A 15,819-nucleotide genomic window follows, 5' to 3' on the forward strand; every position below is an offset into this window, starting at 1 on the left:
ATGTATATGATTTAATACCGAATCTTAATGCTTGTTTACGTTTCTTCTGACTACAAATGTTGTCATGCATGGTCTATAAATGTTGGTGTGCATAGTTTTGATACATTTTAACTTTTCCAGCTGGGTGCAGTGGCTCACATCTGTAATTCCAGCACTTTGGGAGGCTGATGCAGATGGCTTGAGCTCAGGACTTCAAGACCAGCTTGGGCAACAAGGCAAAACCTCATCTCTACAAAAAATACAAAAGTTAGCAGGGTGTGGTTGTATGCAACTGTCATCCCAGCTCCTGGAAGGCTGAGGTGGGAGGATGGCTTGAGCCAGGGAGGTGGAGGTTGCAGTGAGGTGAGATCACGGCACTGCACTCCAGCCTGGGCAGGAAAGAAAAAAATAGTTTAAAAAAAAAAAAAAAAAAAAAAAAAAAAAAAAAAAAAAATCGGCCGAGTGTGGAGCTCATGACTATATAATCCCAGCACTTTGGGAGGCCAAGGTGGGGGATCACCTGAGGTCAGGAGTTTAAGACCAGTCTGGCCAAAATGGCAAAAACCCATCTCTACTAATAATACAAAAATTAGCCAGGTATAGTGGTGGGCACCTGTAATCCCAGCTACTTGGGAGGCTGAGGCAGAATTGCTTGAACCCAGGAGGCGGAGGTTGCAGTGAGCTGAGATCATGCCACTGCACTCCAGCCTGGACAACAGAGCGAGATCCTGTCAAAAAAAAATTATCCTTTTATAATAAATTTGTGTATACTTTATGGTGATGAGAAAACAGACTAGTTTCTATACATATTTTATGCATTCATGACATACCTAACTTTTTCTTAGTCTTTTGCTATATCTAGACTATGCAATTCATCTGCAAGTTTTTGAAATTGTCATAAATTTCCATAAATTTTTCCAATGTTTCTAATATACTGAAAAAATACTACATATAAGTGAACTTTCCCAGCTCAAGCTCGTGTTGTTCAACTGTACTCACATATTTACTTACATATGTTCACTTGATGGAATCCAATAAAGATCACTCTATCTTTAAAACTGCTGTATACAGCAAGGCGTGGTAGCTTATGCCTGTAATCCCAGCACTTTGGGAGGCCGAGGCAGGCAGATCACCTGAGGTCAGGAGTTCGAGGCCAGCCTGGCCAACAGGGTGAAACCCCATCTCTACTGAAAAGTAAAAAAAATTAGCTGGGTGTGGTGGCGGGTGCCTGTAGTCCCAGCTACTCGGGAGGCTGAGGCAGGAGAATCGCTGAAACCTGGGAGGCAGAGGCTGCAGTGAGCCGAGATAGTGCCACTGCACTCCAGCCTGGGCTACCGAGCAAGATTCTGTCTCAAAATAAAGAACAAAAGTAAATAAAACTGCTGTATACAAACACTTGGAGTTCTACAGACCATAAATGCAATCAAAACAACCCTCACTTGCTGGTTGGGTACTGTACTGTGCTGAACTGTATACACAGTCTATGGTGAAGACTTTGGGGGAATACAGAGATATTTAGCTATTTAAACTTTCCCCCTTCTCTGCCACCTTCAATTACCATGATTGCCTGCTTTTCTTTTTCTGTTTGCTCTGGTACCCTCGAAGGCACATAAATACAAGTTCATAAATTTCGTGAGGATTGGAATTCTGGCTGTGTGCCTCACCCACAAGGCAGTTAAGACTGGGCTATAATAAGTGCCTCTCTCTTCCTTCCATCGCTCTCTCATTTTTTTCCAATCATACAAGGCCTAGTTCTACCTTAAAACAGTGACTATTACTAATCTGTGCCCTAAAATCTTGCTTGAAAAAATGTATATGGCTCTAGAACCCTAAATATAGCAATAATCCTTTAGTTTTGCAAAAGTGAACTGTGAAATGGTAACTGTCTAATTTAAAAGTTGAGTGCCCTACAGAGCAAGTCAGAAAGCCATCGGAAGAGCAATTCATAAATATTATAGTGGTGTCACAAACAGCAGGATGCAGTAGTCAGTGTCACATGTGGTAAACTGAAAATAAATGTGGCATCTAGGATTAGGAATCTTCAAACAGATGGGACCTGCCCTACCAATTCCTAAGTGACAAATGAGGATGACAAAATGATTTTAGTTAATGGTGAGGGAGAGATCTGGATTCTCGGATTCCTTCAGCTCTACGCTTACTACGAAATCTCAAACTTTCTCCCTTATCTGCCACATTCAATTACCAAGTTTTCTGCTTTTCTTTTTCTGCTTGCTCTGGTACCCTCAAAAACACAAAAACCTACTTCCAAAAGAGAGAAAAATGTTGATCTACAGGATATTAAACATAGTGGAGAAACGGAAAGAGAAGGAAGAAAACAAAAATAAGAGAAACCACTCCAAATTCCTTTTCTCTTTGGCCCTAAATTTGTGGAAGTATTTTCTACAGGCACTGTGATCCACTGGGCATATGGAAAAAAAGAGGATGGCAGTTTCTCATGAACCCCAGAGCGGCTCCGGCTTTCCACATTTCACATGACTGTTGAGAACTTCACCTAAGCTACTCTGGGGTTTAGGCCTCCCAGCTGAGATTACCTGCCTTTAAAAAAATGGAAACTGATCTTAGTTTCCTTTGAAAGGATGAAACTGGCCCCACACCCTGACAACAAGTCTCACTGTGATAATAATATGTAAGTGACCGTTTTCTACGACTCAGTTCAGAAATCTGTGAATTTCAAACAATATCTAATATGGTATGTTAAGTAAGCAAGAATTTTTACAGTTTACTGGCATTGGCTAAATAACAGCAATTCTCACTTACCCACCATAAAGCAAGACCAGACACATATGGCTAACCTAAGCACAAAGGCACCAGAATCACTAAACTAGAAGACGAGTTATTTCCTTACCTTGCTCAAAACTATGCCCTAGTAGAAGTATTAGCGGGGATTATAGAAAGAACCAGAAAAAGGAAGAAGAAAGTGACTTAAATGATTTATAGACAATATAAAAAGCTGCTGAATGATCACATTTTACCTGTGTAACAATGTGCCTGGAATAACAGATTCATTTAAACTTGAAAACAGGAAGCTAAGCCTCTTAAAATTATTTCTTGACTTCATTTTGAGAAATTACATAATAAGGTTTGTTTCTACAATAAGATGCACTTTAGTCTTACCTCTGGTAAACAGAATTCAGGCACAGAATCCACAAATACATGACCGGAGCACTCCTTTAGCTCCTAAAATAAATGAACAGGAAAAAATACAAGGAAGAGATATTCAGTAGATACAGGACCAAAGAAATATACTCCCCAAACCAAACTTTTCACGAAGAATCAGACTACTGGAGTTGGAGGGAAGCTGGGAGGTTATTAGGCTAACTGTCCCGTGTTTAGGCTCAGGCAGGCCAAGTGTCTTATTAAGGGTAAAATGCTGGTTAGTTGTAGACTTAGAACTTTAATGCACATTTCTTGAAACTTCTTCAAGAAAGCCATGCATGGGTATGTGCTGCTCCCATAACCCACAATCCAGTGATTTCCAAATAAGGTATACAAACCGTACTAGCAACACCAGAATTACGTGGGGATACGGATTACCTTAAAGATCCCAGGCCCTATCTAACACTGAAGGGATCAGAAACTGGGGATGAGGCCATGGAGTGTGTATTTATAACAAGCACCTCCAGTGATCCTGTTATGCTGTCAGGCTAGGAGTCATGGCCCTGCATAAACTGTTTACAGGCTCTTTCTCCACCTACCAAGGGTTGGAAGGAAAGGGGCACATAAGGAGGGAGGGTCAAGAGCTGGAAACAGGGATTCCACATCCACCTTCACCACCTCCACCACCTCCTCTGCTACCACGACCACCTCCACCACCACTCTCACCATCACCACCTCTACCACCACCTCCTCCTCTACCATCACCATCTACAACCTCCTCCACTACCACAACCACCACTACCACAACCACCCCCCCAACACCACCACCACCTCCACCACCACCTCCAACACCTCTACCACCACCTCCTCCTCTACCATCACCATCTACAACCTCCTCCACTACCACAACCACCACTACCACAACCACCCCCCCCCACCACCACCACCTCCACCACCACCTCCTCCACCGCCACCACATCCTCCTCCACTACCACGACCACGACCACGACCGCCACCATCACCAACACCACCACCTCCATCACCTTCACCACTTCTACCACCACCTCCTCCTCCCCCACCACAACCTCATCCACTACAACGACCGCCACCACCACCACCTTCACCACTTCTACCACCACCACATCCTCCTCCACTACCACAACCATCCCCACCACCACCATCACCTCCTCCTCCACCATCACCACCTCCTCCTCTACTACCACAATCACCACCACCACCGCCACCTCCACCACCACCATCACCTCCACCACCTCTACCACCACCTCCTCCTCCACTACCACGACCACCACCACCATCACCTCCACCACCTCTACCACCTCCTCTGCCTCCTCCTCCTCAACCATGACCACCACCATCACCTCTACCACTACCACCTCCACCACCACCACCTTCATGGCCACCACCACCACCATGATCACCGCCATCATCACCACCATGAATGTAATGTTTTTCCTTGCAGAACATACTATTTATTTATCATTATAAACCAAATGCATTTATTCAAAAGAAAACAGCATAATATAAGAAATAGATATAGTCCAACTTCTCACCCTACCCATGACCCACCAGATTTAATAAACCTTTCTTAAATTCCCCCACAGGCTGACCCTGAGAAAAGAGCTTGAGAACAGGTAGTTTATATGAGAGGTGCTGAGAACACAGGAGAAGCGGGAAGTGATCAGCACAAAGGAAGGTGAGAGATAATGGCTTTGTCACTGAGCCACATACTACTTTGGGCAACTGGAACTTATCCCCATGGGGAAATTTAGAAATGGTGTAACACAGACACTTCCGAGCTACCCCACTTGGAATGTTTATATACCAACTCCTGCATTGTGTGCAGCCTCAGGAAAAATCTCTCAGGCAAAGCCAGACAGATACTGGCAGCTGGAGTGATGACAGAGGACACTGAAATAGCAAAGTCTTAGAGATATGGGTGGGCTACCAATATGGGCTGCTACAATGTCTCCCGAAGGCTACAAATGCTTTCTCCCCTCACCGACACTTTAAACTGATGTCCACAGTGAAATTTTTACACCATCAAGGTTAAAACTACCTATGACTTTACACTGAAACCAGTAAAAGACAGAATGTGGTTGACAGCTTCCTTTGCTCTTTCCAGAAAGGGAAAGATACTGTTGTAAGTTTGTTCTATCGCGTTTCCATTGGTCACTGAACATATATTGTACACATCCATATATACATGTATCTATATTTACATATCAGAGTCCGAATGATTTTACTCTCAATGTTTATCTGAAAATAGGGCATTGACTAAGCCATACTGTCCTTTTGAATTTTCTAAGTCTCATATCAGAATCTTGATAGACGATTTCCTCCTCTTGCCTTCTCCTCAACACTCTGGTTCCTCAGAGGAGTGCCATTTAACTAGTGACAGGCTGAGCCAAAAGGAGACGGAACACAGTTCTCAATTACAACGTACCTGCCAGCTAAAAACAAATGAGCAATTAGGTTTAATGGGAGAAGACTCCCCACCCCCTCAGGATGAGGTTAAAAATGATTAAAGACAAATCATGGGAAATTTCAAAGCTTTGCCTGTCTTAAATTGGCTATGTAATCTTCTTCCCCATAATGCTACATTTCAGGATAGGGCATATGATAAAGTCTCCTCGAAGGCTCTCATCCTTCCTGACCTGCAGAAGCATATTTGCCATTCCAAACACTTACAATGTCACTGTATTTTATTCACCGCTGCCTTCTAATGAAATACTCCCACATACACATGCAAGTCATTTCGCTCACAATGCGCTGGTAATGGGATGCTTCGGAGCCTTCTGCGGGGAACAATGATTTATAGCCAGCAGGAGACTCAGACTGAAATCAGGTGCACAGGTTTCTGAATGTCACATAATTTTACAGTCGGCTCTGAAGAAAATCTGGTTTCAAATTATGCATTTGGCTTGTACGTGAGTTTAGGGTGCAGTTACGGGAATTAATTCTGTAAAAAGAGCACCTCTTAATTTAACGGTATCTATTACAAGAGCCTTATTTAGATGAATCATTTTAAGCATCTTTAAACTCTTAGTTTTTCAAATGTGAAACCTAGGAAGGGAAGAATGATTTAGGGAACTAAGACGTGGCCTGAGTGGGCTTCACAGTCTTTAATCTTCCTCTACCTCTGATTTTAGTACCAAGTTTCACTAGGTTAAAGTTGTAACAATTTTTGGTAGCTTTGGTCTTTCATTTATTAAGTTAACTGTCTAACTATTGATCTGAGGGAGGAATTACTGAAAAGATAATGTAATGTTAAAAATTTAATAGCCTTGAAGGGAAAGAAGTAATTTAAGCCATTTATTTTAGGCGTAGTCAGTCATTAAAGTCATAATAGGACTCCAAATCCCAGATTCCTAGAACTGTGTTTTTTTTTTTTTTTTGAATAATCTATAAAGATTGCCCATTCTAGGCTAACAGGACGGGTTGAAACAGGATCACAGATCACACCATGGGAGACCCTCTATTCAAATTAACCTAAGAGCACTGCCCCCAGCCCGCTGCACAAGGCAGCACTGCCCGGGAAGTCAAACACTCTGCTCCTCAGACCGTTCTCCACACAGTGGCCAGAGTGGTCCCAGCTGACAGTGCCACTGTCCTTCTGCAACCTTCCATGGCCTCTCATGACCCAAAAAAGACCCAAGCTTTTTACAAAGCCCTAACTGATCTGGGCAGTTTACTTGAGGATTTTAAAGTTATTTTAAAAAAGATTTTACACCTTCCAATCACAAAATGAACTGGATTGAATTCTTTAAAAAGCCTTGTCTTTGAAACGCTCATTTCAATTCTAGAAATAACAGTTTTCTTTCTGTGGTGATAAAAGGTATTTGCAGCAGAAGTACTTCGATTTCTACATGTGAGCAAATTGGATCTGAATCCCAACACTGACATTCTCTAAAAGGCGCTTAAAAACAGTAGTTACTATGTCCTGAAGACCCCAGCAGAGATCTTAGGGTTTTTCAGAGAGGAAAAAAAAAAAAGCCATCAGTCGCACTACTACAGGGTGGCTCTGGTATGAGAAGACAGCTTTCCACTGGGTGTAGGTGGCTTTCGTTTGTAGTCTTAGACATTACCTTGTCCAAGAAAGCATTTCCATCCTTCAGGGACCAGCCAGGAAGATTAGACAGCCTGGGACTGCAAAATAAAAGATTAAATTAACCTAAATAGATTATAATCCTCTGTGATTTCATGGTGACTGTACTGTCTCCATTAAGTTAAAAGCAGTTTAAAATTACTGGCAGTAGTGCTTACCCTAAATACCAATAAAAAATAGGAGAAATAATCATGCCGTATCAAGCTCAAAAATTATGTGGCAATAGGATGTTAAAAGGTCAAATAGTTTAGCAGAAAATTGGAAAAACGAAAAGAATCCTATGCAGAGTAATAAAGAAAAAGGAAAGATGAGACACAAGAGCCTTTTATAGTTGTCCAATCACCCCCTCTTCTTTCCCTTGTTTGTATTTGACAACAGTCCTTAGGACAGGACAGAACAGGCATCATCTTACTGCGGGTGAAAAAACAGATGCAGAGAGGTTAGGAGCTCTGATGAGAACACTGCCCTACTGGGAGGCTCACTATCTACCAGTCAGCACTCACCACAAACCCGAATACCTGAATTCCAGTCCAGTCCATGATTTCAGTTCACTGCTTTACAAGTAGATTAATCACCTGTCACCTGTGACTTGTTTCCAATTCTGGAGAATGAAGCTAGTTTTCCCAAGTGTTAAAAATGACACCATGTTGGGCCGGGCGCGGTGGCTCACGCCTGTAATCCCAGCACTTTGGGAGGCCGAGGCGGGTGGATCACGAGGTCAAGAGATCGAGACCATCCTGGTCAACATGGTGAAACCCCGTCTCTACTAAAAATACAAAACATTAGCTGGGCATGGTGGCGTGTGCCTGTAATCCCAGCTACTCAGGAGGCTGAGGCAGGAGAATTGCCTGAACCCAGGAGGCGGAGGTTGCGGTGAGCCGAGATCGCGCCATTGTACTCCAGACTGGGTAATGAGCGAAACTCCGTCTCAAAAAAAAAAAAAAAGACACCATGTCTAAAGTGAACAGCCTCTAGCAGATAAGGTCAATTTCATGTATATGTTACATTAAAAAAATCTGAATTAAAAAAATCATTTACTACTAGTAATCTCATGATTTAACTGTGTATTACTAGTTGACCAGAAGAAATATAATGGAAGCTGAAAGTGCCAATAACTCAGGAGAGAAAACAGTATGCCGGGAAAATTGAAAGCTTAATGACCAGGGCAATGTGTGAAGAAAAAGCCCATCAGGATTCCATGCTGGATGGCAAAAGGATTTCAACACTCTACGAAATTAACATCTGTGATGCAGAAGTTAAGGGCAAAGTAAGGGTGTGGGACTAAAATAATCAGAAACCATGTATCTGCATAGTCCCTCTTCCTCTTCCCAAAATAATCTCATCAGAGGCTAAGTCTGTAATTAGATGATAGGTATGAAGTCATCATAAAACCATAAATATGTGAATATTTGTCAATCTTCTAGAAATGGTTAAAAACCTGAATAAAATATAAATGCATCTAATTTCAGAAAAAAGTGAGGATGGGGGGGACTTTTAATTATTAGGTTGGTGCAAATAATTTTGACATTAATTCCAAACTTAGAGAAAAGCTGCAAGGACGTGAATACGATGGACTCTCACACACCCTTTATCTACATTAACTGTTTACACTTTGCCTTTACTTATGCAAAATTGAGAATATTGATTTCATACTAGAGAACGAAAATCACTACTGGAGGCTGGGTGTGGTCGCTCACACCTGTAATCCCAGCACTTTGGGAGGTTGAGGTGGGAGGATCATTTGAACCCAGGAGTTTGAGCCCAGCCTGGGCATCACAGTGAGACCCTGTCTCTATAATAAATTTAAAAATTAGCAGGGTGTGGTGTGGTACATGCCTGTCAGCTACTTGGGAGACCAAGGAGGGAGGATCGCTTGGGCCCAGGAGATCAAGGCTGCAGTGAGCTGTGATGGTGCCACTGCAACAAGGCAAGATCTTGTTTTGAAACAAGACCCTGTGTCAAAAAACAAAACAAAAAAATCACTACTGAGACAATCACATTTGACTGGTATAAATCACACCTGATAAACTTTTTTTTTTTTTTTTTTAAACTCTGGGAGTTTCTAAAAAAGTTTTTTTAAATAAACTCTGGGAGTTTTTTGCTCTAACTCTTCAGAAAATTATGCCATTACCATTAGTTAATTATCATCTCATTTCATAGTCATATGTTTTGAAGACTTCTTATTTCTTGAAAAATGTATTTGCTATCAGATCAGATTAAGAAAGCAAGCATTCCAATAAAAATGTAAGGACAAGACAATGTGGACACTGGTCTCATTTCACGCATGTTAAGCCTCTAAAATAAGGTTGTAAATATCCACTTCCCTCTACAAAGAGAACTGGATCAAAAGACACACACTCCATTCCGTCTGTTCCCCATCAGACCCACACAAATCAGATAACAGAAGCAGTTAGCTGTCTCAACAAATGTTTAGAAATAGTATGCTGCTTATCAGAATATAACTATTTTTTTTAAAAGCAAAATTTTAAAGCCGGTGTTGTGGCTTAAACTCCTGGAAAACATTCTTTAGTAACATCAAAGCCATCTATTACACCTGGGGGGTTACTTTGGGTTAGAGCCACTGCTAGTAGATAGGACTGAATGCTCAAAGGAAATCACGATCACATTGTGGCAACAGTGCCAAAGACAAAGAGATGCAAATATGTCACCACACGGCAAAGGGATGCTGACTATAGAGATGAAAATATTTGCTTACTGTGTTCCAATGAGTTAATGAATAAACCATAAAGAGTAAACTTTAATTTACCAAAGGGGAAGGAACTTATTATTTTGCTTTTAATGATTACAAAGTTCTACTGTGTAAACTTCGTAAACAAGGAGATAGAGATCTTTCCACAGAAATCTAATAAAATGGCTGGGCTTGGGGGCTCATGCCTATAATCCCAGCACTTTGGGAGGCCAAGGCAGGTGGAACATCTGAGGTCAGGGGTTCCAGACCACCCTGGCAAACATGGTGAAACCCTGTCTCTACTAAAAATACAAAATTTGCTGGGCGTGATGGTGCATGCCTATAATCCCAGCTACTCGGGAGGCTGAGGCAGGAGAATCACTTGAACCTGGGAGGCAGAGGTTGCAGTGAGCCAAGATCTCACCATTGCACTCCAGCCTGGGCAAAACGAGTGAAACTATGTTACAAAAAAAAATTGAATACAATATGGGGGGTAATGTACCAGAAAAATTATGATTAAAGAAGAGCACATCTTTGCATCCACTATTTTACTAACATTTCTTAGAAAAAAATGATAGTATTAAAATTTTTAGTTGAAAAAAATGTATAAAGATCTATTTTTAAAGTAATTGTTTACTTTGAAAAAATAGGTAAATTATTCTCATAAGCAAATAAATAACCTGAGACAAGTAATCTATTGCCAGGAAAATACTGAAAAGAATGTTGAGCATTATATGCAATTTCTTTTTTCTTTTTATTAGAGACAGAGTCTTACTCTGTCACCCAAGCTGAAACAACACACTTGTGTGATCACAGCCCACCTCAGTCTCAAACTCCTGGGCTCAAGTCTCAGCCTTCTGAGCAGCTGGGACTAGAGGTACATACCACCACACCCAGGTATGAAATGTGTTACTTTTAAAATTAGAAAATAATGAAAGAGGCTTGAGTCCATTTATTCATTCATTTATTCAAAAAATATCAACAAGCTTAATACTCAGAGCAAAGTGTTGGAATGATAGTAAATAAACAATTCTTTCCTTTTAGGAGTTTGCAATCTGGCAAAAGGAGAGAGTAATTACGTAAGAATAAAATAAGAGCTCTGACAGGGGTATGCAGGAGGTGCCATGTGTTCACGCAGAAAAGGCACTTTTGACAGTATGCACTGAGGTAGCAGAGCAGAAAATAGGAGATTGGAAGTGAAGGTGGAAGAGGTCTTTCAAGAAAAAGGAAAGGGGGAAGAGCCGCATTACGGGGTGCAGCGTTGCAGGAGCATGAGATGTTCATCTTTTCACTCACTGATTTAGGAATCTTTATTTGCATGTCAAGATGCTGGTGACAGGACTAGGTGCTGGCAATAGGACTGTGAGCGAAACACTTCCTCCTCCCAAGGAAGCAGGTGAGGGACCGGAATCTAGTCAGGATGCAAATTAATGGGGACAAGTGGAGGCAGCATGAAAAGATTTCCCTGGGAACCTAAGGATTTCGTTGCGATCTGGATAGGAGCAGAGTCAAGGCGAAACCGGGGTCAGGGCCTGAGACAACAGAGGAAGTTCAGCTCCCACTTACAGGTGAGAACAGTCAGTATTTGGTTTTCCGTTGCTGTGTTAATTCACCAAGAATAATGGCCTCCGGCTGCATCCATGTCACTGCCAAGGCATGATTTTTTTTTTTTTTTTTTTTTTTTATGGCTGCGCAGTATTCTATGGTGAAGAGCCAGCAGGTTCCTCCAGTCCTTCTCACCCATCCTTGGCATGGGCATCGTCCATGAAGGTTATTCACATGGAACTTTGAGCAGATTCCAAGACACTCCCTCCCAGTCCCCATCAGCTAGAACACCATCATTAGGCCCTTCCTACATTGAAACTGTAGTCACAGATGATCTGAGAGAGCCTTCCAAGCTGAAAAACCGGTACATGTGACTGCTCTGAGGAAGGAGTCGGAAGATTTCTTTGAAACTATTTAATATGTGGAAACAAAGAGCAAGAGGCAGAGTATAAAGAAGGTAGTGGAGGAGCAGGCATGAAGCCTGACATGCCGAGATGAGTGTGGTGTTTATCGTAAGAGCAATGAAAAACCACTGAAAAGTTTTAAACAGGTAAGATAAGATAAGATTTGTGCTTCTAAGAGATGACTGTGGGGAAAATGGAACCATATGCCTTCTGATAATAGACACCATCATCAGCATGGTATTCCTACCAAAAGCAATAACCCCAACCTAATCATGAGGGAACATCAGACAAACCCAAATTGAAAGTCGTTGTATGAAATAATTGGCCACACTCTTAAAAACCTCAAGGTCATAAAAGATGAACTGGGAAAGTCTTCCAGATTAAAGGAGTCTAAAGAAATGACAGCTAAATGTAGAGTGGATGGAATCCACATAAGATTCTGGATGAGAAATTACCATTTTTTCTTTTGTGATAAAGGGTTTCATAGTGAAATTATGAACGGGTAAAAGTAGAGATATATGTATAAGGTATACAGATTAGACACTGGTATACTATCAACAATTTCGTACCATGGTTATGTTAAAGGATATCCTTCCTCTTTGGAAATACACTTAAGCATTTACGGGTCAGGAGAATTATGTCTGCATCTCACTCTCAAATGGGTCAGAAAAAAAGTATGTGTATACATATAAAGAGGAAATGATAAAGCAAATTTGTTAAAATGCCAATAAAGTGATAAAGGCAATTAGGAATTGCTTGTACTATTCTTGCAACTTTTCTGTAAATCCGTAAGATTTCAAATAAAAAGTCACACAAAAAGATGACCCTTGATTGAGATGGGGTCAAGATCAGAACTGAAGAAACTGGTGCGGAGGCTTTAGTAGTGATACCTGTAAAAGACGACAATGACTATAGCAGCACTGAAGAGAAGTGACTGAATTCTAGAACTATTTAGAAGGTAAAAATGACAAGGCTTAACTGTTAAACCCAAGCAAGTTAGAAGGAAAGCGCCACACTCCGAGTTTCAACTGAGAGTCCTTTATTGCCAGTGACCAAAAGGCAGCTCATGCTCAAAAATCTCTTGGCCCGGACAAGGAGGATGTGATTTCTTTTTATACCTATTCTAGGAGAAAGGGGAGGAGGAGTCTGGCTGAAGCGGAATTTTAAAGAAGCAGAATAAGCAAGTTAAGGAAGCTGGAAACCAGGAGGCAGGAGGTTCCCACAGTTGCTGGTCACCAAGAGGGGTATTCACAATAGCTGGGGAATTGCCAAGCAGGATGTGGTTACAACGGTTACAAAGTTCTGGGTACAGTGTGACCCAGCTGTGCACCCGAAGGAGGGAATGGCAGGGAAGTAGAGGCTAAAATGGAGTCTCTCAGGTTCACATCTATGATGGAGTCGGTTTGGTTTACATCACAATCAAAGACTGAATATGGAGGAGTGAGGAAGGAGGCTGAATCAAAGTTAACTCTGTTTTCTGGTTTTTATAAAAGGATACCATTCACCAAGATGGTAACTTGGAGAAAACCATATCTGGAAGGACACGTTTTCCTCTTCTGGACCCAGTCTGATAATGAAAAACAGGTTGAGGGGATATTGAGAGTTTGTTTTGTTTTGGTTTTTTGAGAAATAGTCTTTCTCTCTCTGTCACTCAACCTGGGCTGGAGAGCAATGGCACGATCATGGTTCACTGCAGCCTCAACTTTCTGGGCTCAAGCAATCCTCCTGCCTCAGCCTCCCAAGTCAGCTAGGACTATAGGACCACACCACCATGCCTAGCTAATTAAAAAACAATTCTGTAGGCACTTTGGACACATCAATGTGGAACTTGGAAAAGAGTTACTAACTAAAGATACACATTTGTAAGTAGCTGTTTGGATGGTTATTGCAGCTCTGAGCAATTTACTTTTTATAATTTCAACTTTTATTTAGATTCACAGGGTACATGTGCAGGTTTGTTACCTGGGTATATTTCATTATGCTGAGGTTTGGGGTACAATTGATCCCACTGCCAAGGTAGTTAGCACAGTAGCCAAGAGTTAGTTTTTCAATCCTTGGCCCCCTCCCTACCCAGCCCTTCTAGCAGTCCCCAGTGTCTATTCTTGTCATCTTTATGTCCATGTGAACCCTGTGTTTAGCTTCCACTTACAAGTGAGAACAAGCCATATTCTTGTGTTAATTCATCAAGAATAATGGCCTCCAGTTGCATCCATGTCACTGTAAAGGGCATGATTTTGTTCTTTTTTATGGCTGTATAGTATTCCACCATGTATATGTGCCACATTTTCTTTATCCAGGCCGCTACTGGGGGACACTTAAGTTGCTTCTATGTCTTTGCTATTGTGACTAATGCTGAGCATTTATTAAATGACCATGGTGGAGACTATGATGGGTCAAGCAATGAACAATGAAGAATGTCAATACATGATGGCCAATTATAGGAAAACACATCTCCAAAGTATACAGAGAAAGAAGGGTCCCAGAGATAAGAGGAAAACCGGAAACGCATTATCATGGAGGTTGGTGCTGCTGAATGGTCAAATAAGATGAGGACTGACAAATGCCCATTACATCTAATGACATGGACGTCACGTGGGACCTGAGAGGTTCTAGCGGAGGCGTGTGGGCAGAGTAAAGACTGGACAGGGTTTAGAAATGAAGGGGAAAGAGGAATACAGAAAAGGTCAGATTTTTTAAAAAATTTTAAGCTAAAAGTGAATGAGTATAATTAAATGACAAGATGGAAAAGTCTAAGACAAAGCAAAGATGTAAAATAATTTAATTAGTTAATTACAATAATAAAAGGACTCTGAAAAAGAGATTAGGATGGAATCCAGAGAAGATAAAGCAATTCATTTATACAACAAATACTTACTGAGCAGCTACTACATGCCAAGCACAGTTCCAGGCACTGGGGATACAACAGAGAACCAAATTCCCTGCCTTTATGAAACTGACATGTGGTGGAGAAGACAGACGATACATAAATAATGTACTCATAATGTGACAAGTGCTATGAAGACAAATAAAGCAGCTGAGGGGATAGAGAGGGTGAGGAATACTATTATAGGCAACTGCATCCTGGTCTGAGCAAAAGGAGATACCTTTTCTAAGAAACTGTATGGATAGCTAAGCAACCATTCCACTAGAACTTCCCTGACAGTAAAAGAATGGCAAGGGGGAGAGGGGAGGAAGAATCCAGTGCTGAGCCAGTGCCATGAGGACAGAAGAACTGGGTAAGGATGAGAACGAACAGGAAGGGGAAAACATGCAGCTGGGATTGTCGCCCTCGTCCAGTTCTGATCACCTGGGAAATTCATGACCCCACAGAGCATGCTGGGTTCCCTTTTGGAAGCTCTCATGGTATCTGTATTTTATTTTTTAAGTAATTATCCTAAGCATGTATACTTGTTTTCTAATCACAAGTGTAATAAAATCTTCATCTGTGTGATGTCTTTCTCCCTGATAGACTGTAAGTTCCATGAAGAAAAGTAAGTTATTCTGTTCATCTCTATATCCACTGGTCAATAACAGTGCAGATTTTTAATAAACATCAATCAACCAAACAAACATTTTGTTCTTTGGGGAAAAAAGACAATAATACCAGGTTACTAGGAAACAACCCATTGTCATATAAATAAGCTCCCCCCCCAAACCCCATTTTTGGGTAATATCTGTGGGTGGTACACGTATTTATTTGTTTATTTATTTTTTTTGAGATGGAGTCTCACTCTGTTGTCCAGGCTGGAGTGCAGTGGCGTAATCTTGGCTTACTGCACCCTCCACCTCCCAGGTTCAAGTGATCCTCCTACCTCAGCCTCCCAAGAAGCTGGGATTCCAGGCACCCGCCACCATGCCTGGGGGGGGGGTGGTGGTGGTGGTGGTGGTGGTGGTGTGTGTGTGTGTGTGTGTGTCCCCCCACCATGCCTGGCTAATTTTCTGTGTGTGTGTGTGTGTGT

General features: G+C 41.6%; 1 protein-coding gene and 1 long non-coding RNA gene across 3 annotated transcripts in view; both read right to left on the reverse strand.

The window, feature by feature from the left end:
* INTS9 (integrator complex subunit 9) overlaps positions 1-15,819 on the reverse strand; it is a 122,660-nt gene that overhangs the window by 73,397 nt on the left and 33,444 nt on the right. For both annotated transcript variants that reach the window (XM_032265376.1, XM_032265377.1), the window contains 2 exons: positions 7,203-7,263; positions 3,115-3,177 (listed from right to left, as the gene is read on the reverse strand). In XM_032265376.1, the coding sequence (XP_032121267.1) occupies positions 3,115-3,177; positions 7,203-7,263 (124 nt within the window). The remainder of the gene's footprint in view (positions 1-3,114; positions 3,178-7,202; positions 7,264-15,819) is intronic.
* On the reverse strand, positions 13,968-15,617 carry LOC116541307. Its single transcript, XR_004264784.1, has 2 exons — positions 14,999-15,617; positions 13,968-14,941 (listed from the first exon to the last, which is right to left on the reverse strand). It is a non-coding gene; the product is annotated as an uncharacterized LOC116541307 (long non-coding RNA).

This window comes from Sapajus apella, unplaced genomic scaffold (genome assembly GCF_009761245.1).
Source record: "Sapajus apella isolate SASKATOON/1434 unplaced genomic scaffold, GSC_monkey_1.0 scaffold150, whole genome shotgun sequence".
NCBI lineage: Eukaryota > Metazoa > Chordata > Mammalia > Primates > Cebidae > Sapajus > Sapajus apella.